The 21235-nt window shown below is 49.2% G+C and overlaps 9 protein-coding genes and 1 non-coding gene across 11 annotated transcripts; 5 read left to right on the top strand and 5 right to left on the bottom strand.

Moving 5' to 3' along the window:
• Positions 1 to 5: 5 nt before the first annotated feature.
• FOXG_06275 (elongation factor 2) lies at positions 6 to 1441 on the top strand (the record flags this gene model as incomplete). The annotated part of the gene is made up of 2 exons (XM_018384867.1): positions 6 to 1367; positions 1424 to 1441. 2 exons carry the CDS (start codon positions 6 to 8, stop codon positions 1439 to 1441), a joined length of 1380 nt encoding a protein of 459 aa, XP_018242028.1.
• Positions 1442 to 1537: 96 nt separating this feature from the next.
• FOXG_06274 (uncharacterized protein) lies at positions 1538 to 4900 on the top strand. The gene is made up of 5 exons (XM_018384866.1): positions 1538 to 2369; positions 2444 to 2562; positions 2630 to 3175; positions 3232 to 4229; positions 4284 to 4900. Exons 1-5 carry the CDS (start codon positions 2305 to 2307, stop codon positions 4608 to 4610), a joined length of 2055 nt encoding a protein of 684 aa, XP_018242027.1. The 5' UTR covers positions 1538 to 2304; the 3' UTR covers positions 4611 to 4900.
• Positions 4336 to 7853, bottom strand: FOXG_06273 (methylenetetrahydrofolate reductase (NADPH)). Its single transcript, XM_018384865.1, has 3 exons — positions 7538 to 7853; positions 5576 to 7462; positions 4336 to 5525 (listed from the first exon to the last, which is right to left on the bottom strand). Exons 2-3 carry the CDS (start codon positions 7272 to 7274, stop codon positions 5359 to 5361), a joined length of 1866 nt encoding a protein of 621 aa, XP_018242026.1. The 5' UTR covers positions 7275 to 7462; positions 7538 to 7853; the 3' UTR covers positions 4336 to 5358.
• A 306-nt stretch (positions 7854 to 8159) lies between these two features.
• Positions 8160 to 8375, bottom strand: FOXG_19211 (uncharacterized protein; the record flags this gene model as incomplete). The annotated part of the gene is made up of 1 exon (XM_018399408.1): positions 8160 to 8375. One exon carries the CDS (start codon positions 8373 to 8375, stop codon positions 8160 to 8162), a length of 216 nt encoding a protein of 71 aa, XP_018242025.1.
• A 381-nt stretch (positions 8376 to 8756) lies between these two features.
• On the bottom strand, positions 8757 to 10239 carry FOXG_06272 (uncharacterized protein). Its single transcript, XM_018384864.1, has 2 exons — positions 9953 to 10239; positions 8757 to 9898 (listed from the first exon to the last, which is right to left on the bottom strand). The coding sequence occupies exons 1-2, from the start codon at positions 10098 to 10100 to the stop codon at positions 8877 to 8879; spliced, it is 1170 nt and encodes a 389-aa protein (XP_018242024.1). The 5' UTR covers positions 10101 to 10239; the 3' UTR covers positions 8757 to 8876.
• Positions 10240 to 12763: 2524 nt separating this feature from the next.
• FOXG_06271 (uncharacterized protein) lies at positions 12764 to 13453 on the top strand (the record flags this gene model as incomplete). The annotated part of the gene is made up of 3 exons (XM_018384863.1): positions 12764 to 13037; positions 13087 to 13235; positions 13282 to 13453. The coding sequence occupies exons 1-3, from the start codon at positions 12843 to 12845 to the stop codon at positions 13451 to 13453; spliced, it is 516 nt and encodes a 171-aa protein (XP_018242023.1). The 5' UTR covers positions 12764 to 12842.
• A 291-nt stretch (positions 13454 to 13744) lies between these two features.
• Positions 13745 to 13839, top strand: FOXG_19210. Its single transcript has one exon. It is a non-coding gene; the product is annotated as a tRNA-Ile (tRNA).
• A 174-nt stretch (positions 13840 to 14013) lies between these two features.
• On the top strand, positions 14014 to 16845 carry FOXG_06270 (uncharacterized protein). The gene is made up of 2 exons (XM_018384862.1): positions 14014 to 14057; positions 14108 to 16845. The coding sequence occupies exon 2, from the start codon at positions 14657 to 14659 to the stop codon at positions 15557 to 15559; it is 903 nt and encodes a 300-aa protein (XP_018242022.1). The 5' UTR covers positions 14014 to 14057; positions 14108 to 14656; the 3' UTR covers positions 15560 to 16845.
• Positions 14152 to 17850, bottom strand: FOXG_06269 (uncharacterized protein). 2 transcript variants are annotated; one of them, XM_018384860.1, is made up of 3 exons: positions 17194 to 17850; positions 16794 to 17141; positions 14152 to 16740 (listed from the first exon to the last, which is right to left on the bottom strand). In XM_018384860.1, exons 1-3 carry the CDS (start codon positions 17567 to 17569, stop codon positions 15761 to 15763), a joined length of 1704 nt encoding a protein of 567 aa, XP_018242020.1. In that variant the 5' UTR covers positions 17570 to 17850; the 3' UTR covers positions 14152 to 15760. The 2 variants fall into 2 exon arrangements, with proteins under 2 accessions (XP_018242020.1, XP_018242021.1); XM_018384861.1 differs by having other exon boundaries at positions 15615 to 17141; positions 17194 to 17833.
• An 82-nt stretch (positions 17851 to 17932) lies between these two features.
• Positions 17933 to 21122, bottom strand: FOXG_06268 (uncharacterized protein). Its single transcript, XM_018384859.1, has one exon. It carries the CDS (start codon positions 20755 to 20757, stop codon positions 18259 to 18261), a length of 2499 nt encoding a protein of 832 aa, XP_018242019.1. The 5' UTR covers positions 20758 to 21122; the 3' UTR covers positions 17933 to 18258.
• Between the last annotated feature and the right edge of the window lie 113 nt (positions 21123 to 21235).

Raw genomic sequence — 21235 nt, 5'->3', positions numbered from 1 at the left:
TCAAGATGGTGCCCACCTCCGATAAGGGTCGATTCTACGCCTTCGGTCGTGTCTTCTCCGGTACCGTCCGATCCGGTCTCAAGGTCCGCATTCAGGGTCCCAACTACGTCCCTGGCAAGAAGGAGGATCTCTTCATCAAGGCTATCCAGCGTACTGTCCTGATGATGGGTGGCAAGGTCGAGCCCATCGACGACATGCCTGCCGGTAACATTGTCGGTCTGGTCGGTATCGATCAGTTCCTTCTCAAGTCTGGTACCCTCACCACCAGCGAGACCGCCCACAACCTCAAGGTCATGAAGTTCTCCGTCTCCCCCGTCGTCCAGCGTTCCGTCCAGGTCAAGAACGCTCAGGATCTCCCCAAGCTTGTTGAGGGTCTCAAGCGTCTCTCCAAGTCCGATCCTTGTGTGTTGACCATGACCTCCGAGTCTGGTGAGCACGTTGTCGCCGGTGCCGGTGAGCTGCATCTCGAGATTTGCCTCAAGGATCTTGAGGAGGATCACGCCGGTGTTCCCCTGATCATCTCCGACCCCGTCGTCCAGTACCGTGAGACCGTTACTGCCAAGTCCAGCATTACTGCTCTGTCCAAGTCTCCCAACAAGCACAACCGTCTGTATATGGTTGCTGAGCCTATCGAGGAGGAGCTCTCTCTTGCCATCGAGGCTGGCAAGGTCAGCGCCCGTGACGATTTCAAGGCCCGTGCCCGTGTCCTTGCTGACGACTTCGGCTGGGATGTCACCGACGCCCGAAAGATCTGGACCTTCGGCCCTGACGGCACTGGTGCTAACCTGTTGGTCGACCAGACCAAGGCCGTTCAGTACCTCAACGAAATCAAGGATTCCGTTGTCTCCGGTTTCCAATGGGCCACCCGTGAGGGTCCCGTTGCTGAGGAGCCCATGCGATCTTGCCGCTTCAACATCCTCGATGTTACCCTCCACGCTGATGCTATTCACCGTGGTGGTGGTCAGATCATCCCCACTGCCCGTCGTGTCCTGTACGCCGCCTCTCTTCTCGCCGAGCCCGCTCTTCTCGAGCCCGTGTACCTTGTCGAGATTCAGGTCCCTGAGCAGGCCATGGGTGGTGTCTACGGTGTCCTTACCCGACGACGTGGTCACGTCTTCAGTGAGGAGCAGCGACCTGGTACTCCTCTGTTCAACATCAAGGCTTACCTCCCCATTCTCGAGTCTTTCGGCTTCAACGGAGATCTCCGACAGGCCACCTCCGGACAGGCTTTCCCCCAGTCCGTCTTCGACCACTGGCAGATCCTCCCCGGTGGCTCTCCCCTCGATTCTACCACCAAGGTCGGACAAATTGTCACCACCATGCGAAAGCGCAAGGGTGTCAAGGAGCTCGTTCCTGGTGTCGAGAACGTAAGTCTAATATCCAAGTCCGATGACCTAGGAGATATGCTAACATATCATGATAGTACTACGACAAGCTGTAAACGGCTTTTTTTTAATGCGCCGAACGAACCACGAAGCGTGCCGAGTTGGACACGCAAGATTAATCGGCTGATAACGAAGATTTGGGACGCATGTCAAATTCCACGGAGGAGCTCCTTGATGATCTCAGGAGCGGCATGCTGAGCGGAAACCAAAAGAAAAGTCGAGTGGCTGGGTTGAAGCTGAATGTCAAGGAGAAGCTCAATTCGGCTTTTATGTAGTTATGTCGTATCTGATGAGTTGAAACACGTTAGATTGAAGTTCATATGAAGCTCTTTGCTTGTTGTGAAGTCAAGACCAAGGTGTAAGATGACTTAGATTAGCAGGAAATTGCAGAAGTTCAGCGGCGAAACCCGAGAATTGCTTGCTATATGGGATGGTCAAAATTGACTTGAAATTCTGTTGACATTGAAGACGCGAGGAATATGAGTTACTACCGGTAATTTCAAAGCTAAGTGAGTAAGTTCGACGTTGATCTCATTGAAAAGTGGAGCGAATGGATGATATGGAGCTCTATTTTGACACCAGACTCCCTGTAACTATGTCATATCAGAGCTACCGAATTTTTGATAATTGATTAAAATATTCACACGAGCACTACCTTTCCTGACACTTGCCTAGCATCTTAAAAATCCTTTTTGTTTGACCGTATTGGGACTTATTATATATCAAATTGATACCTGGGATCTTACTGCTTGGCCTGTTACAATACAACCAAAGGCCCCAACGGCCCAAGACCCAAAAAAATCAGCCTCCAACCTCAGAACATCAACCAAACATACCTACGTACCTGATCTATCCTTGCTCTTTGTCTCGGGCGCATTCTGGCGGCTACTATTAACGGAGCGGTCGCGTTGTTCGAACAATGCTGTTCTCTGAAGAAGATGCGCCCCTGCTTAAGGCGTGGATAGTCAAGCGCATCGAGGATACGTCCGTAGCCTCATTTTCCCCATGCGATGCTGGAACAGCTCGCAGTTTAAAGACTCCGCTAACATATAGAATAGCTCTGACGCCGACGCCGATGTCCTAGCCGAGTATGTTATTGCCCTTCTCAAGCACGATGGCGACGCAGACGCGGTACGGAAGCTATGCGAACAGGAGATTCCTGACTTTTTAAGCGAAGGTGCGCATTACTGCTCTCACTTTTAGGACGATTGTCCGCAGAAACTGACCGCAAATCCATTCCGCAGACCCCAAAGCTTTCCTCGACGACGTCTTCCAAGCAATCGCGTACAGATCCTACCTCCCAGGGGCTCCTCCAGCCCCAAAGATCGGAGTTGAACCAGTACAGCAACCTTTGGCCGACAGCACGACGCCAAATAGCTCAAGAAAGAGAGGCTTCTACGATCGCGAAGAATACGACCCGCAAGATGGATACGAAAGTTTCAACCGTGATGGGCGCGTGCAGAAGCAACCCCGTCGAGGTGGGCGTGGAGGCCGAGGCGACGACATGAGGGGAGGACGGCCTGGTGCACCCACGTATAATCTTCCTCCGCGACCCGACATGCCTTTCGATCCGAAAGTCATGGAGGCATTTCTGCAGATGGGTTCCATGGGGATGCCATATCCTGGCATGCCAAACTTCCCGCAACAAGGCTTTGGAGGTGGTAGGGGTCAACCCCGGAGAAGAGGTCGATGCCGTGATTTTGACACCAAGGGCTTCTGTTCGCGTGGGAGCACATGCCCATATGACCATGGCAACGAGTCGATATTCGTGCCCCCAGGTACCGACGCCGGTAAGTTTGGTATCACTCACTTGTGTTGTTTGCTCGTCTAATACGAGCCTTGATAGAGTACGACCCAAGTGATCCATTTGCCATGTTAGCAAACGCCCCAAATAGCATGAACCCTTGGACTTTCCCACCCGATGGGGGCCGAGGTGGTCGAGGGGGTCGTCGGAACCGTGGCGCTAAGAAGGGCGGTTCGAGAGCTCCTTTCTCCGCTGAAGGGCCTAACTATGACCGTACAAAGAGTACCATCGTTGTCGAAAACATCCCAGAAGAGTCCTTCAGCGAGGAGCAAGTGCGGGAGTTCTTCTCACAATTTGGCAATATCCAGGAGGTATCAATGCAGCCATACAAGCACCTCGCGATTGTTAAGTACGATAAATGGGGTTCGGCAAATGCAGCATATCAGTCACCTAAAGTGATATTCGACAACAGATTCGTCAAGGTATTTTGGTACAAAGACAAGATCGACACACTACCAGCATCGGCTCCTTTGCAAGGGGGCAATTGGTCGGGCGACCCAATGGCTGCAGAAGATGACGAGGTCCTACCAGAAATAGATATGGAAGAGTTCCAGCGAAAGCAAGAAGAAGAACAAAAGAAGCACCAAGAGCGCGAGGCTCAGCGCGCCAAGATAGAGCAAGAACGCCAGGAGGTAGTGAAGAAACATCAAGAACTCCTCGCCCGCCACCGAGAGGAAAACGAGAAGCTGCAGGCAAAACTCGCCAGTCAGAGAGGCGAGGACGGAGACGCCAATTCGTCGGGTACAAGTATGCTGCGCGCGAAGCTTGCGGCCCTCGAACAAGAGGCAAAGATGCTCGGTCTAGATCCCGATGCCGGGGAAGAATCAAACTCATCATGGGCTCCTCGAGGTGGGTATCGAGGTCGAGGCAGCTTTCGCGCTCGTGGACGAGGAAGAGGAAGCTTCAGGGGTCGTGGAGGAGGAAGCATGCACGCAGCTTATGCGCAATACTCGATTGACAACCGGCCCAAAAAGCTCGCCATTACAGGTGTTGACTTTACAGCACCTGATAAGGATGAGATGCTACGTCATTTCCTCCTGGTACGTTTAAATTCTCTCCTTTTTCAGGTCTCATATCACTGACATACTAAACAGAACCTCGGCGAGTTTGAGTCTGTCGATACAGCTCCTGAAACCACACACGTCTCTTTCCAAGACCGTAAAACAGCAGAGAAGTTCTACTATAGTCTGAACGGCAAGGAACTGCCTGGCATTGAGGGACGTCTTGAGCTTGCGTGGGTGAATACACCTCTGCCGCCTGTCAAGACCCTTGGCAATGATGATGCGCCACGGCATGGTGTAGAGGACGATGCTATGGCGGACTTCGATGATCAGCCTAGACGGGAGAAGAGCGCAGAACCACAGCGGGAAGAGAGGGCGGTGAATATGGATTATGAAGTGGCTGAGGAAGATGCATGGTGAGAGCGGAGGAATTTAATTCGTAGCCCATTTGACGGTAATATCTTTTATCGTGTACAACACAATTCCAGCCTGGGTAGAAGAAAGGATAACGATGGACTTTGGACATTTCACTCAAGTCACTCAAAGGGTCGGTATGGGAGAGCGCAAAGTATCATCGTAGCCCAATATCGGGACTAGATATCGAGTCAATTGTTGGTTCCGAGCATCAGCAATGTCTAGCTGTTGCTTGAGTCCATCATGATAGCCAAGCTTTGCCTTTAAATCTTTTCCACGTCCCCATCATCCACTCTCTGTATACTTTCTTCCCGTTCGTCGGGAAAGAAGAAAAGTAAAAAACATACAAGGAAGAAATCAAATCCAGTCATGCATTCGTCCATCCATAAGGCCTTGCTGGCGGGGTATCGTTGAGATATAGAACAAGCAAAGCAAGCCCCCAAAACATAAAGTCGTCTGCGCCCGCCGAGTGATTTTTCGTATCTTGCGCCTTTTTAAAATGCTGCCCCCGTATCCCTGGTAACTTTTTGTTGAAAAAGACACCTTGGTGATGCTATTATACCCAAACCCGAAAATCAAAAAAAGAAATCAAAGGAAGAAAAAAGCAGTGGTCGTTAAAGTTAGAGGAAGTGCACAGCTACGCCCCGATGATGCATACTTGCGATCACTCTGCAATCATAACAGAGATTTACTTTGGGCAAGATGCTGGGCATCTTGGTAAACCATCGCATCGGGTACCACTGCGCGAGAACATCTAGTTCGCAACTGCAGTGGCTGCAGTACCGTTGGCAATAGGTTCGGTATCTACGGCGCCATTACCTACAGACTCAGTCAAAGGAGTCGCAGGAGTGGTGAGGTCCTTGACCTCGAGGCCCTTCAGAAGCTCGAAGATGGTTTTGTTGTCGTGGAAATCGTTGTTCACTACCATTGTTAGCACGCTTTCAGAGTCGGTTTGGAACTTATTTACTCACCGATGTTGACGAGGTACCAGTCATTCATGACACCCTCAAGCAGAGCTCGGCTAGGCGAGCTCATGTCATAACAGTGAGCCCAATCGACACCCAGTCGGAATGCCTCGTCCTTCCATGCAAGGAAACTGATGCTCTCGACAATGGTTGGTTGCACAATCTCCTTTCCAGGGAAGACACCCCATGTCACTGCGTTGGGGCCATCAGATGTCACATTAGATCGGAGCTCGCCGTCCTTAGTCACAGCGTAGTAGGTCAGATCAGGGTGGTTCTCAATGCGAGTGATCATCTTGTCGAAGACATCAGGGTGCACCAGTAACTCAAGGTATGACTTCTGGTAGACATAACCGTTGTCAGGGCCCCAGCCGTGGACAGGGTGAGAAGACTTGACACCATTGACAGCAGGCTGGGAGTTCACAGTCAACAATCCTCGTTTGTTCAGCTCAATAAGCTCCTCTCGAATCTCGTCAGCCTCGGTGGTAAGAGGTGCCTCACTCCATGGCAGAGATTCGATCTCATTTTGGAGATATCGGACGAAAAGTTGAGCAATATCCTGAATGGTCTTGGGCTCGCCCCATTTCTTGCGATTGGCCTCGTTAGTACCAGTCAAACCAATGCCGTAAGCATCCAACTCTCCGAAAGCAGGAGAGCGAGAATCACCCCATCGACCGTTAGGGAACTCATCCCAATCCTGTGTGCGAATGACATAAGACTTGTTGCGGTTTCTCCAAAAGATGGGCCGAACATCCTCCTCGCGGCGGCCAAGTCCTTTGGACTGTTTCCAAGGGAGAGCCTGTTGAAGAGGACGCTCAGCGCAAGGAGCCCATTGGAGCTCCTCAAGTAACATGCGTGTAGCCTGGGCAAGGTTCATAGTATAGAAGTGAAGGTGGTGAATCCCGTTGGCGAGCAACTTTCGGCACATGTTGGCAACCAGGGTCTTTCCGATGTTTCTGACAGCAACATCGTCGTTCTTAACAGGCTCAAGTGCATCGAGCCATTCTTGAGGGATCTTGGCCTGCATATGGTTTGCTCGTCGAAGGAAGCTGGCATATGTAGCGATGGGCATGATACCGGGGAGGATAGGGATAGTGATGCCACGCTCACGAACACGCTTCACCCAGCGAATGAAGTTATCAGCATCATAGAACATCTGTGTGACGATGAAACTGGCGCCCATGTCAACCTTCTCCTTGAGATGGTCAAGTAGTTCGTCCTCATTCTTGTTGTCGTCGGAACCCTCAGGATAACCAGCAACACCGATGTCGAAGTGGTTGCCGTAGGTATCGCGGATGTGTTTGACGAGATCACGGGCATACTGGAAGCCTCCATCGGCAGCGGTCCACTTGTCTTGAGCTCGGGGGGGGTCACCACGTAGGGCCAGGATGTTGGTGCACCCAGCTTTGTACGCTTTAAGAAGGGCATCATTGACCTTCTCAACACCCATGTCAGTACAGGTCAGATGCATGCAAGTTTCGAGGCCGTAGACAGCTTGAGCCTGGAGTACCATCTCGCAAGTGAGCTCGGCAATTCTACCACCAGCACCCCATGTGATGTCGATGAACTTAGGACCTAGGTTATACATGCGATCCATACGGTCGTAAAGGTTCTGAACACCTTGGGCGGTCTTGGGAGGGAAGTATTCGAAAGAGAAGGAGGGCTGGCCGCTCCTCTCGGCGTCGTTGAGCATGTCCTTGATATGCATGGTGAAATCGGTTGACGAGGATTTGTTGGATTGTGTGGTTTATGACGAGCTTGTATTTGTATTTGACCAGAGAACAATGTTGATTCGTTACAAAGGAAGAGTTGGGCGTGATGGTCGTGGCGGGTCGAAGCTTGGATCGGAGAGCTGGAGTATGGGGAGATTGTGGGGGAGGGGAACTGTAACGACGACTGACAAGAAATCCTATGTTAGCAATTTCAATTACAGATAAGAGAGGCATTGCGGCGATGCTGGTATAAACTAACGTTTATTGTATTGTTTGAAGCCCGGTTCTGAGGTTTTGCGCTGCAACTCCAGACGAGGCGGTGGAAACGATGATCTGTATTGACCTTTCGATTTCCCTCTCTCAATCTGTTGAACGAGAAGCAGCAGCAGGGGGTTAATAGTTTACGTAGTACCAGGATCCAACTTGACAAATGACAGTCAATTCTATTAGAAGAACGACGAGGAGGTTATATATTGAGTGATAGATGACGGGTAGAAAAGAGAAAGAGAAGAAAGAGAGAAGAAAGAAACCGAGTACCGACAGAAAAGCGTTCCACGTCGTTCCTTCCTTCTAACTGTCCAGGAAATTTCTCCTCTCCCCCGCCGACGGCCTCTAAGATGCCCCTCCTTCCTCCAGAAACTCCCCAGTGGGGTTCCGTTTTTACCTCCGATGCATGAATCGTGTCTGCTCATTGGCGGATGCAGATGCGTTCATTTGATCTCAGCGCCGTTCCCGGGCATCGGAAGCCGAGAGGCTCAGGGGAGCTCAGGGCATCGAACCAGTGAGGATGCCCCTAAAGCTGCCCCAGGCTAACGAAGTGAGCTTCCAAACGTTGCAGCTAAGACAAACGGATGAAATTTTTTAAGCTCAAGAACTCAGAGTCATAAATCGATGCTCACCTCCACTTGATAGAGTGGCCGTTGAATTGGTTTGTACTCGGCTGCGCCTCTTTTGATCGGTGAGAAACCCAGGACAATGGAGCGTGCGGTAACATCTGCAATGAGCCTGGAAACTGTGGACTTGATGGATTCTGTTTGGCTGAAGCAGTTCACGACATCCCACTCTGCTTCGACTTGCAGCTTGCGGTTTGCAGCCATCTTCCGAGAGGCCCTGCCAATGATCTCTATGTCTCCTCTCTCCCCCAACGTCAACGTCGAGGGTCCCCTGCTGCGGAGCAAGGGTCCAGCAAATGGACGAATCATCACCCGAGGACCTTTATAACCCCTCCGTCATGATGCTGAGCTACTAGTGGTGTCACTGTCAGACCGGTGAGTGAAAGGTCCAAAGACTTACTTTGATAATGACTGATTTAAGCATCAAACCTCCACCTCGATGTCAATTATTCTTCGGGTTAATCAAGGGGCTCGAATGACAACGTGTGAGGCTTATCGAGAAGAGTATTGGGTCTATGCGGATAGAAATCTCGGTTTAGCCTTGCGTTTATATGTTCACCGTTCGTTCTTGCTCAATTGACTTTAACGTCATCAAATTTATATGCATCGTTATTCTATATTTTACAAGTCTCATGAGAGTTTCATAACATGGCTGTATGTCCCTCCTACCTACTAAGGTACTCAACAACAACTTCAGTGGCCCCATCATGATCCTCCAGTTGTAGCAGATGATGTACTTGCAGTCGGGCTCGAACCAGCACTTCCACATTTTAATAGCAGCGGCGGTGCTCCCCTTGCCCTTCGCCAGCGGTTACTCGTGCTGATGATACTATTGTCAAACAAAAACCACCACCTTTCAAACATAACCTGCCCAAGCTCCCAGTTACCTGGATCATATGGATCGTCACCATAAATTCTAACTCCCTCGGCCGTATCCTCAACATCATAGGCAAAGTTGACGATCGCCAGTGCACCCTTGGCTCGTGGTGGCCGTAACTCGTCGGGCAATGACAAGATGAAGATGGCGCGCTCTCTGACACCTGGCCAGGGCAGCAGGTCAAACACTGGATGGTGCGGTATCGCAACTTGTGATGGAGTGGGCTGCCATGATGGAGGTAGTAGAGACGCAGGAGTTGCGGTCCCTGTGTTGAATGCCGAGTTGCCCGCCAAGTCCCAAAGATCTGGCTTCAGGTTCAGACGGTCTGCTATACGCATAACAGCCTTGAGAAGTGTAAGCTGCAGTAGAGGTAGTTGATAACTATCAGGAAACGTCTGCCCTTCCGATGACGAGGGTGAAGAGCTGAGTGAGGAAGAATCAATAAACATGGTCATATCGGTTCCGCCAAAATCTGCAGACAAGTCCTGATGAGTATTTGTTACTGAATCGTCCCTGGTATTGTCTTCGGATAAGTATTCGGGTACTGTATTTGGGTCTGGAAGAATAGACGCAAATGTCAAATCTTGGAGGGGGTCTCCGAGGGGGTTCCAAGATGTCAGATTGAGATCAAACCCAGCCAAGATGTCAGCATCTGTCGTGGGAGGGATTGACAGGTTGGATTCTGGAATTGTGGGTTCCAAATTGCTCTGCAGAGTCGGAATTTCATAGATATCGTCTTTTGATACTCTGTATTCGGAGTTTGGAGCTGTTTCGTCCTGAGGTTCGGAGTTTTGAGACCCATTGCTACCAGCTGACTTGGTCTTAAGACGATCTAGCCGTTTCTTTTCACCTATATGCCTGTCAGATCTCAAGCTTACTTGGTTGCAGGAAAATGAGGACTCACGATATCTTCTCTGTGCTAGAACATTCAAAACTCGTTTCCTCTCCGCGGCATCTTCATCAATGTTGGGAACATCAAGAGCAGGTGGCTTCTTATACGCTCGTTGCCGTGTCCGAGGGCGATTCGTCAACATTGCGGCTGGTTCTTTCATTCAGCTTTGTATTCTGGGAGCTTATGTATGTTAGTTGAAGCAGATTTCAGTAATAGAGCCTGTCAGCTAAGAGAATAATGGAAAAGTTTCTTGGTCAAGAAGTGGTAGAAGCATGTTGCTTTTCAAGTCATAACGGATGGCGTTCGTGATCTCCACCAAGCATAACGCGTAGGAATAAGCTAGCCTATGCACTGTCTTAGCATAACGGATAACAGAAACCTCTAGCCCCGGCTAAAGCCCAGCGACTATTCGGTATATCCCATCACAGCCGAGCTCAACATCTGATGACTACTGTGCACTGAACACTGTGTAATAATCCCTAATGTTGGTCCGACTTCATGCTCAGTCCATGATATGTACCTGATTCCATACCAACTCTTTGCTCTTTATAATTTCGGACTGTCTTCTTTTCTTTCCATCAGCTCTGGTGTTTGAGAAATCTGTCACGGATACTCTACCTTAAAAAGTCATTATCTGTCCATTAGATAAGTGAGTAATCGATTCGAGAACATTGCGTGAGTGGAAGGCATACTTTACACTTGGCAGAGAAAGCGCCCAGTGTTTCTTAGGTTTCGGCTTGCTTGTTAATCTTTGAAGTTAGACAGAGTATCAAAAGGGGAATCGCCCTTTTTGTACGTTTTGATTTGCTTGAAACCCACTGTAGCATAACCTAGAAACATAACGTAAAAGCGCCTGAAAATGTCGATTGAATCAATAGTAGCTGTGTTATCTAAATAAGCAATTTCACCAAGAGAAATGCTATCAGAGCAGTCACGATATGACAATAAGAAACTGCTGTTTTGAAAGACTTGGAGTTCTCTCAGTCATGTCCTGCCATTAAACAGAGAATAAGAATACCCTACGCCCAGCTCATGAACCTGGCTAATTCTACCGAAATACTTAGGCAATCTCTAATCTTGGTTTATGAAAACCCGTAAGTAATTATTGCGTATAAAAATGCCGTCATTTTGTTTCTGAATTACTAGAATAAACATGCTGTACCAAGAATCTCTTTTGTTATTGTCATCATCGTTCGTTCTTTTGCGGCATGGAAGATGTTGGCTGATGGGCGACCCAACTTCACCGCCTCCGAACTCGGGTTACCAAAGGCACAATGGTTCTCTGTGGTTCCTTACAATTGTCTAATGCAGTGTAGCTACAGAGACATTGATCGCCTCGTTGAATTGCGTGCAAGCTTGCTTTATAGTTGCACTATCTCGTATCTGTCTGCCTTCTTAGGACAACCCAAGAATCTTGAGGATCAACTGAGGCACATGACGATGTAAGGTACCATCTTACTCATTAAAATCCGAATTGGGGACCACGGCAGTGGCCTTGATGTACGCAGAGTGGTTGAAGCTGATGCCGTGCAACCGGCAACGCCAGAGATAGCTGCTAGGTGGAGTGGCTATCGGCCAGGAGTTGCGACGGACGGCTGCATCGAATCATGCTGCGTATCCTAACAGAGTCTCTTTTCGTACCAAGATCGGTATTGACTCGAAGAAACCTACTTAGCTGACCGGATCCGCCTTTTCTTGCATTTCCTCCGAAGCCAAGGATGTGCTGGGTGAGAAGTGTAGCGCAACGGGCAGTTTCAAGCCAAATCCTCCGTCGTGAGAGAGAGACCGTATCACGCTGTTGCCCGTATATGCTACCAGGCATAAGAACACTCGTGTACACGGGATGAGGTGCCGGAGTCCGCTGTGACAGATATTGCCTAAACAGGCAATCATTGTGGAGTCTGTTCCGTCCGTCTCCGTTGCCGGCTCCGGGCCTCTGCTCCAAGGCCGATCACGTTGGATGATGAATATGCATAAACGTAAGTATGCTTCTATTTTAACACGGGTATACGAAAGATTTAGTTTCACAATGATCAAATGAAATCGAAGCTTGATTCTAAGCTGCGCCGACTCGTTTTCCCTGCCATCTACGTCAGGGACGGCCGATCAGCGATGCACGTTGGGCGATCCAGCGGCTTTCACGCGGTGGATGTTACCGGCATACGGCAAATTCTTGCATGAGAACAAATTAGATAACGTGGAATATGTCTTTGGCAAGCCAAAACCGGTACTTGGTGCGAGTTGCTCATATCCCGTGATGCAATGCGCAACGTGGGAGACTGAGGCGAGACCGCTATTCTGACAATTCCAGGCAAACGGTTGAGCAGCAGATACGAGAGTTGCACAAGCTTCCCGAGGCCGGTAATACCGTTGACACAATCGTCTAGGAGGTCAGCCGCAGCTCCCATCTAGGCCCGGTTGTTTGTTTACTAGTGATGCAAGCCACCTGCAAGTTGACAGCATTTTTTGGACGCCCGATGGGCCGAATTTGTATCACGGGATGACCGATGACTCCCGAAGGTCTTTGACTGGGAGCTTGTTTATGAGCTGACGAGTTGACCGAGTATCTTGATCAACACAACACAAGCAATCAATACGGTCGGCAACGGGTGAGAATCTGGTACAATTGAATGAGTAGGCTCGGGTTGAAGCTGCAGCTGTATCGCATGAGCCAGTGTCATCACGAGGCTTTGCGTGTCATACGTAGCTTTGTCGTAAAGAATGAAACCAAAAAAATCATCAATGGCTTGCCGTAACAAACTCTGATACATAAAAGGCTGTAACCCAGACGTCAGCTGCTGTCAGTGCTCAATAAGCAATTCAGATTATCGAGAACTAAAACTTCTGATTACCCTCTTCCATCTTCATTCCTATCAACACTTACTCTCACCCAATCATCAGAATGAAGACATCTTTTGCACTTGCCGTCTTGTCGCTCTTCTATACGCACTGTCTCGCTGCCTCAGTTGACATGTGGTCTTCACCTCTCAAGGGGCGAGCTGCACTCAAGTACGAAGCCATCGAGCCTGAAGTTATTAAGGCTCGCCTTGGTACTACTCCTGACGAGAACAGTGAAGGGGGTCGAGAGTCTGGCATGGTATGATTGAATTGTTCCCAGCAGATTACATTTACTAAACACATCTCAGGTTTACTTCTGCCGTGAGGAGAACTGGGGAGCTCCATGTTTCGCCTATCGTCCTGAACTTGAATATACATGCAATGAGCTAGGCCCTGAGCTAAAGGGACATATCGGATCTGTTTTCATTGATCCTGGTATGATCTGCCGTCTAGCTGGGTATGTTATACTTACTCATATGTCCGTATACTACTAACAAAGCAAGATTCAACAATGATCGATGTGCCCCGATCAAAATATTTGCCTGGCCCGAGACCCAACACGGCTGGCCTGACCTATTCCATCAGAATGCCCCAGGAGGAGCTATGAAGCTCGGAGCTGCAACAACACATTTCACATGCGCTGAGTGTACCAACTGCGTTGAGAAATCTGGATAAGACAGGCGGAATATGGGTGATTGATGGATGAAATGGAAGTTTGAGGAGGGATAGATGTCGTCCCGGGCATATCAAGCTTGAACAAGGGTAATCAAATTAATAAGCTCTAGGTAGAGCACTTCTTAGCTCATGAACTAGTAGTTATTGTCCTCAGTCTCCTCATTGAAGCTGGTCAATTGTGGTTGCCTCCACTGAATGCTTGTGATGCATATTGTCCTTACTCGATGGACTAGGAGTAATTGGAATTCAACATATTGCAAAATAATGTCAACCATTCTATCGAATTGGAAGGCTTCCGTAGCTCAGTTGGTTAGAGCGTCGTACTAATACTTCATTCCGAGTATCCGGTAATGCGAAGGTCTCAGGTTCAAGCCCTGGCGGGAGCAATCCCAATGCCCTCCGGTTCGGTTTTTTGCTGTCTCTGAGTATCTATCTAGGTTGTTAGTTACCACGAGACAGTGATATCTTTTTGGTGTTTCTCTATATCACTTTCGGTCAAGGCTTTCTTAAAAGGCAAGCAGAAAACAACATTCACGGTTGCAGCTCCTCTGTTAGTTACCTATACTTATGTACTTGCCTTATATTTCTCATCTGCCGCACAGAGGTAGGAGTAACCCTATGATGGTCTAGCCATTGTTTTACTTACTCGACTAGATTTAGTTCATTGTTATAAACCAAACTGTCAACTTTTACACTTCGTTTTCTTTTCCCATCTTCAACAACTCATCACCATTTGAGATTCACCACCCATCAGCTGATTTTATTAGTGATATATACGTTCTCACCATGAATGACACCTTTACACTTCCAGTCCGGTCCCGCCCTCTAGGCCTCAAGTTAGGGGATGCACCAGACTCCTACAGCAATAACACCATTTCAGGCACACAGCTGAGCGAACTTAATGTACAAAAAAGAGCACCTGTTACCCCGAAGAAACTCGAGGATCTGGAAAACATCAGGCCAGCAGCATCCTAGAGAGATTTCCGGCCAAATGGGCGACCTTTCCCCGAGGCTGAGGCACATACAAACCCGACCAGTCGAACGACCTCCAGACAAGATGCATTTCTTCAGAATGGAGCTTTACTACCACTTACCCACCGCGATCACTTTCGTGAAGAAGCACTGCTGAAAGATGCACCCGATGACCAAATCCGCAAACCATCAACGACTGATATTATTTCAGACCAGCTCTCTATCCTACAAATGGTAAGAGATAACCTGAGACCTATGAGATCGCAAGCGCCCTCTCCAGAGTCCGTACATAGAGCTCCAAGGAGCACATCTTCATCATACCATGACCAAGGTATTGGATTTAGAGATGTGCCATCACCGGCATCAGACACTCGCATGCCAAGTTTGGACTTGGGCGATTTGATGAAATATAGTCGCTTCAACGACCGGCTATCCGGTCTGAGATCTTCATCAAGTTCTTCTGTTGCTGCGAGAGTTATGAGTCAAGGAAGCACCCACAGGACAGGAGTCGATGAGGCAGCTGCTTTCGGGCACCTGCAACGACTACCCATCCAGTCCTACCACTACTTTGAGATTGTATCAAGTTCGGAAGACCTACAGTCAAATGTGACGCCTCCTCAGGAGACCATGGCGAGACAGCCTTCATTGGAAGACACTATCAGGCTTGAAGGGACTTACCCCCTGACACGGGTAAAGGCCCGAATCCAAACCCAAATTGATAGCCCAACAGAAAACCGGCACTCAGACAGTCCTAGTCCGCCAATCAAACCGCCACAGGTGGAAAGAAGAAGCAAGAGAAAATCTTCTGTCATGTCTCTTCGAAGCTTGACAGAGGGAGTGAAACGGTCTCGAGCCGGAGTTGAGAAACTGGCACACAATATTTGTCATAACAGCTGCAATAAACTTCGCCATGCCTATCAGAGTGTCAGGCGTCAACATAAAGAGCAGAGAAAACACCACTCGGCCTGGAAGACACTGCGCCGCAAACTTAGACCTGAGGATGCCAGCAAGCCTAAACATGAGAAAGAATCTGCGTCTTTCTCGATCGAGCAAGGCGGGCGTGGAACTGACTCTTGGTGGAAAGCCGGCGTAGAGAAGTATCACGCCCCTAAGTGGATGCGCTTTGGGAAATAGATTATAAATAACTTACATGGCAAATTGTTTGAGAAAATCAAGTTACAAACGGTATTAGTTTAGCATCACGAGGTGTTAGCTAGCAGCAAGAAGAAGAAAGTGTACATGGTCTAACAATCAAGTTTACCTCGGTAGCGATCATTCCGTGAACAATACATTTTTAGAAGCTGCGAGTTTGAAACAGTGGTTATTAAAATTGCCTTATAACATATATCGAAAGACAACAGCCGCTGATTTGCGTCTCCCAGGGCCAACGAGGCCTTCTTCCTCAACCTCGTCACCTCCCTGCCGACGCTCACTCTCAGCCCGGTCAAATTTACGATTTTGATACTTGAGATAAAAGCGAAGAGCATACGCTAGTATGGAGACCAGAAGCATAGCGATTGCACATGTGCTCATCCCAGGCGCATAATAGGGAGCATCTCGATCCGGATACAATCTGGTACCCACGAGCGGTCCGCACTGGCCAACGAGTTGGAGGAGAGCAAAGCCACCGCCTTGACGGCTCTGGCTGGCTTGGTTGTTGATGCTCCAAGTAATGATGAGAGTGACGACATTGAAAAAGCCTATAGCGGCAGGATATACGGCCATATAACGGATGAAATTAGGAAGATTAAGGGGTTTAGCCAAAGCCAGAATGGCGTAGCCACTTGATGAAGCGAGGGCATGGAATATTAGAGGTACGGTGCGTGTGCGCAGACGATCAGACATGTGCGCTGTGAAGAGGACGATGACAAAAGCCGCCAAGTATGGGGGAGCACTGAGAGCTTGAGAGGTGAGAGTATCGTGACCCATCTCAGTGAGTATCTTGGGGAGGAAGACGGGGAGAGAGGAGTACGCCATGTTGGTGAGGAAGAACATGGTTGCAGTGATCCACGCAACAGGGTCACGAAATATTGCTAGAACATCGCGACCTTTGAGACCAGACGAAGGCTTTTTGTTTGTGGCCGTCGACTGCTCGCTGCGAAGGCGTAGATGGGCAACCTTTTTCTCACGCTTGGTCAAGTAAGGGGCTGTCTGTGGAGAGTCAGGAATGACGTTCCAGGCTACTACAGACGCGATGACGGATGGGAACCCCTCAATGATAAAGAGAAGACGCCAGGGAGCAATAGGGCCAAACTCAGCAAACTTAACAATGAGCCAGGCGAGCGTTGAAGCAAACGTCGTAGCCAAGGGTGCCGCTGCGACAGCTGTAAGCTTTTCTTCTTTGACATCCCAAAAGGGGATTACATACCAGATATGAAAATAGCAGTCCGGAATGCAAGCTCCTCTCGTTTGAAGAAGAAACTCAAGTAAAATGGAATCCCCGTGAAGCCAGCCTCTCCTATTCCAAGGACAGCGCGCAGCGCAATCAACATGGGATAAGACGTCGCGACAGCCTGAAGGGACGCCATGAGACCCCATGTCAGGACCACCATCGACACAAATATATGCGCCGGAATGAGCTTCCACAGAAGCGACATCCATTCAAAGGCAATGTAAGTAATGTAAAACGCCGTGAGGGCCCATTGGTACCATTCATCGCGGGGCGGGTCAGACTGGAGATCTTCGTCCATACCAGCTATACGAGCATTGCCGATATCTGGTTTTGTTAGTACATTGTTGTCGATCGCAAAGAGATAAAGGGGTCGTACTGGATCTGTCGACGAAGCTCAACATGTAAAGGAGAGCGACGAACAAGACAAGCTTGCGATCGAACTTCCTCCGCACGGCTTGTTCTTCATCAGGGGTATAGAGCTGGAAACTCGCCATAGAACCAGGACTTCGCGAGCGCTCTCCTACGAGAGGATGGTCTACATCCCCATCCTCTGCAGCTTCGGCATCCCATATCGCGCTGCCGTGTCTACCTCTACCCGTATTCCTCTCATGCAGCTCGTAAACATCGCTTCCACTGCCAACGGCCGACCGAAGATCTTCGTCGTCGCTATCATCGAGCGAGGGCTCAGCGCCGGTTTGCGCAAACGCTTCGACCGACGCATTGGGGCCAGGCTCGGGCCGCGATAGGGCCATTTTATATGAGGCGGCTTCAAAGAACCGAAGGCGATGGGTAAGGAGACAATGGCCGGAGGCTAGATTGGACTCGGACTCGGACACGGGCCTCGAGGTTTAATATTGTCGAGGTTCGGTGGGCACAACGGTCTCGGGTTGGAGAGTTATTTGGAGACCATCAGGGACTCCAATCAATTGATACCATGAGTTGCATCCTTATGTGATGTAAGCGGGCTGTTAAACAGATCGAAGAGGGTAAGATAGAATTGGAGGTGTTGACTAAGTATGCTGGTAATCGAGTCGAGTTACTCGAGCCGCAAGCTGTCTTGCTTAACTTACACGTGACGCGCATCAACTCCTTGCATGACCATCCATACCTACCTGGTAAAGGAGCTTTACCCTCATTTCATTTCGCACCCTGAAAATTTCACTGTAACTAGATGTTAAATCTGATTGCTAATTGCAGATCACCTACTGCATAATTAAACCTCTATGCATTCAAATACTGTACAATGTCAAAGAATCTCGTTCCGTTACTCTTACATCATGACGACTCATCATAGAATATTACGACTTATGAAAGTTCGACGTTTCTCCATAAGTCAACAGCAATTCCTATCCCTTCAAAATAAAACGCTCCAAGTTGCAGTCAAGATCAACCCCGAAATGAAAGTTCAAAACCAGCAATTCATGCTTACTCTCCGTTTCCTTTAAGGATGATGGCCTGCCTTAGCATGAGACGGCTTCCTGAACAGCTTCTTAAGCCCTTCGGCCACTGAATGACTGCGACCAATTCGTTGTTTAGGATGCCTTCCGTCTTCATTTACCTGGCCATCACTATGCTCCGTGGATACACTAGTCTGTCGACTTTGCGTCGTGGCGGCCACTGGCTGTGGTGCACGTAACCTTACCCCACGTGCTAAATCTCGTGGCGCGTTTGGTTTTGAACTGACACCCGCATTGTAGTCAGAAGCAAGAGATGGTGTAGGCTCTAGTATCGGCTCCTCCCTTTCCAGTTCTTGCAGAGAGCTGGGTGCCTCATAACGGTACGGCATGGATAACATTCTGGCATGAGCTTTCGATGATGGCGTCCCCTTTTCTGGCGCAGTTTGTGGTCTTTTCTGTGAGTTTCCTCCCGATGCACCTCGAGGCTTTGGTGGCGTAGGCGGGCGACGAGGCGTCTTTATTTCTGGTTCTGGCGGTAATGGTACATTTGATATTCGAATGTTCTTAGGGACACTTCTCGGCAAGCGAGACTTCGGCAACTTTTGTGTATTTTGCTGTGTTGCTGGATTTCTGGGAGGTGTTTTCAAGACAGGATTGATTGTTTTTTGATGAGCCGATGTTGGGGTTGTGGCACTTGCTGATGGCTTCGAAACCAGCTCTTTTGCTGCTTTCGTGTCTAAATTCGGCAGTGCCACCTGTTTGGCATTTGGCATTGGTGTTGATGGTAGCTGCTGCTCGGAAATTGTGTCACCAGCTTCATACAATATGCCAGAACTTGGTTGTTCTAGGCGTGCTGGGTTCGGTGACACCAACAATGGTGGAGCGTGTGGCACTATCCCCTCAAACTTGGGCATATTCGATCCAAAATTCTGTGACTGTGGTGAATACTCCGATGTAGGCGAGGGTGTTCGAGGAGGAACAAGCTCTTTGGGTACGTTCAGATAGGTACCTGGCCTGTCCTTTGGATTTATGATTGATGTAACATATGGATACGGAGCATCTTGATTATGAAATGTACTCGATCCTGAGGATTCAAGTGGCGAGTCTGATGATAAGGGCCAAGATGTCTCTGGGGGCTTGACATTCTCCGTCCTGCTAGGAGTATTGAGCCTCGGAGATTCTTGATCAAACCCCTCCATAGGTGGTAAAACAGGCGAGAAAGGGGGTATAAAGCTTTCGGGCCTGTAGATCGTTGGAGCTGGCAGCTGCCGTTGCAAAGGTTTGGGCGTTGGAGGCGTTGAAGATCTAGACGGATGAAGCTCGTTTGGTTTGAGAGGTTGCTTTACATCCGGTATCTCTCCTCTCATGGGATCCTGCACTGATGACTGTATCTTGGCAAACTCTTCTGGTTCAATTCTAGATTGCCCGTATGCAGAATATATCTCTGATGCTGTCGAAGCTGAATATCGTGTATTATCGGGGTGGAGAAGCGGCATCTCAACATCTGGTGTTTCCAGTGCTAGTCCATTGTCTAGAGATTCTTTTCGAGACCATACTGATGATGCTGTAGACACGGGTTTCCTTTTCTTCTCGAGTTCATGAGGCTGGAGAGGTGCATCAATATCCGGTGTTTCCTGCCTTGCTGTTCCGTTAGGTGATTCATCCTGGGACCAAACTGTTGATATTGTCAAAACTGAAGCCCGATTGGGGTCAGGTTGAGGCTGGAGCGGGATATCGATATCTGGCAATGTCCTCGAAAGTGGCCGGGGTGTTGCAGCACCATCTGCCCCCCCTAAAATGCCATCTAGGACGGTGAGAGCATCTTCTCCATCTTCGTCTCGGTCGTTGTCATCGTCGTACTCGGATGGGGAATCAGAAAGCCCCTCCAAAGCGTCTTTTGTTCGTCGGTTGCGCACCATCGTTTGTGCCGCGTCCCTTATCTGCTCATAGCCAACCTCTTTTTCTTCTTCGTCACTCTTGCCAGGGACTTCTCTCACATCGTCACCGCAGACCACGACGTACCACCGCACGGGTTCACCCTTCTGCAATTCATTCCTTAATTTCATGATCCATCCATCTTCGCCGGCCATTTTGTCATAGTACTTGGCCATCTGACCTGCCACGTCCACACTCAGGTCGACTCGTACCACATAATCAGCCACATAAGCATATGGTCTGCATGCCGTCACCATTTCGTCTACATCGAATTCCTCCAGCAATTTGACCGGTGACCATGAGTGCATAAGAACGGCATCTTCGGCATCGGATACACGTGATGTCGGGAGAGCATGGTCGTCGTCAACATGATCGAATTGCTTTTTGATGTTGGCATTTTTGGCGCTGATGCTCTTTTGCGTGGGCGTTGTTGGTGGAGAGAGCTCAGGTAAGAAGTCGTATTTGGCGTGTAGCTGGTCGAGGATACAATAAGACGAAGCAGGTGCAAGAACCCAGTTTGGTGCTGCGTCTTCAAGGTCGTTGAGGATGACAAAAATCCGGATGTCGCGGCGATGCCATCGAAACCCGTGGCATAGATAAGTCGGCATTGGGTACGGGGTCGCCCAGCAATAATTGAGGCGAAGCTGCGTGCTGTAAGCTATCCGTTAATTGATTGATTGCCTCACTCAAGCGTCACTTTATCTTGACAGAGAGACAAGAAGACGAAGTGTCTTCTGAGCAAGCTTCATAAAGCAGTCTATGAAGCCTCCAACATCTCCGTCTTTAGTGACTGAAGTTGACGCGTGGAAGTGGTTGTTTGAAGTTGAAAAACATGGAATGAATGCGCTGAATGGAATTGACATGCGTCGCTTCCGTTCCTGCTGTGCCTTCTTACTTTATCTGGGCATCGTTGCCTACTGGATCTTACCGCAACGTACTTTACTCAGAATAGCGCTAGGTTCTTTCAATTACTTGATAAAGGTTGGTCCAAGGTACGGGCAGGTACTGTCTAACGTCAGATATCAAGCCCCGTGCCGTCTTCGGAAGTCATCGACCCATCTTTAACGGTTGGCGCTCTCTCACCGT

The sequence above is a fragment of the Fusarium oxysporum genome, chromosome 2, assembly GCF_000149955.1.
Source record: "Fusarium oxysporum f. sp. lycopersici 4287 chromosome 2, whole genome shotgun sequence".
NCBI classification, from domain to species: Eukaryota; Fungi; Ascomycota; class Sordariomycetes; order Hypocreales; family Nectriaceae; genus Fusarium; species Fusarium oxysporum.
Note: the sequence above shows the minus strand (reverse complement) of the source record. Positions and strands in the feature narration are given on the sequence as shown.

Coding starts and splice junctions, on each gene's coding strand:
- FOXG_06270 (XM_018384862.1), top strand. CDS start 14,657: ATGGTAAGAGATAACCTGAGACCTATGAGATCGCAAGCGCCCTCTCCA.
- FOXG_06273 (XM_018384865.1), bottom strand. CDS start 7,274: ATGCATATCAAGGACATGCTCAACGACGCCGAGAGGAGCGGCCAGCCC. Junction 5,526..5,575: donor CTGGTACCTCGTCAACATCG/GTGAGTAAATAA, acceptor TAACAATGGTAG/TGAACAACGATTTCCACGAC.
- FOXG_06274 (XM_018384866.1), top strand. CDS start 2,305: ATGCTGTTCTCTGAAGAAGATGCGCCCCTGCTTAAGGCGTGGATAGTC. Junction 2,370..2,443: donor GTCAAGCGCATCGAGGATAC/GTCCGTAGCCTC, acceptor CATATAGAATAG/CTCTGACGCCGACGCCGATG. Junction 3,176..3,231: donor GCCCCCAGGTACCGACGCCG/GTAAGTTTGGTA, acceptor GAGCCTTGATAG/AGTACGACCCAAGTGATCCA.
- FOXG_06268 (XM_018384859.1), bottom strand. CDS start 20,757: ATGCCGACTTATCTATGCCACGGGTTTCGATGGCATCGCCGCGACATC.
- FOXG_06269 (XM_018384860.1), bottom strand. CDS start 17,569: ATGGCCCTATCGCGGCCCGAGCCTGGCCCCAATGCGTCGGTCGAAGCG. Junction 17,142..17,193: donor GAGCTTCGTCGACAGATCCA/GTACGACCCCTT, acceptor TAACAAAACCAG/ATATCGGCAATGCTCGTATA. Junction 16,741..16,793: donor GACTGCTATTTTCATATCTG/GTATGTAATCCC, acceptor CAGCTGTCGCAG/CGGCACCCTTGGCTACGACG.
- FOXG_06272 (XM_018384864.1), bottom strand. CDS start 10,100: ATGAAAGAACCAGCCGCAATGTTGACGAATCGCCCTCGGACACGGCAA. Junction 9,899..9,952: donor TCTAGCACAGAGAAGATATC/GTGAGTCCTCAT, acceptor ACAGGCATATAG/GTGAAAAGAAACGGCTAGAT.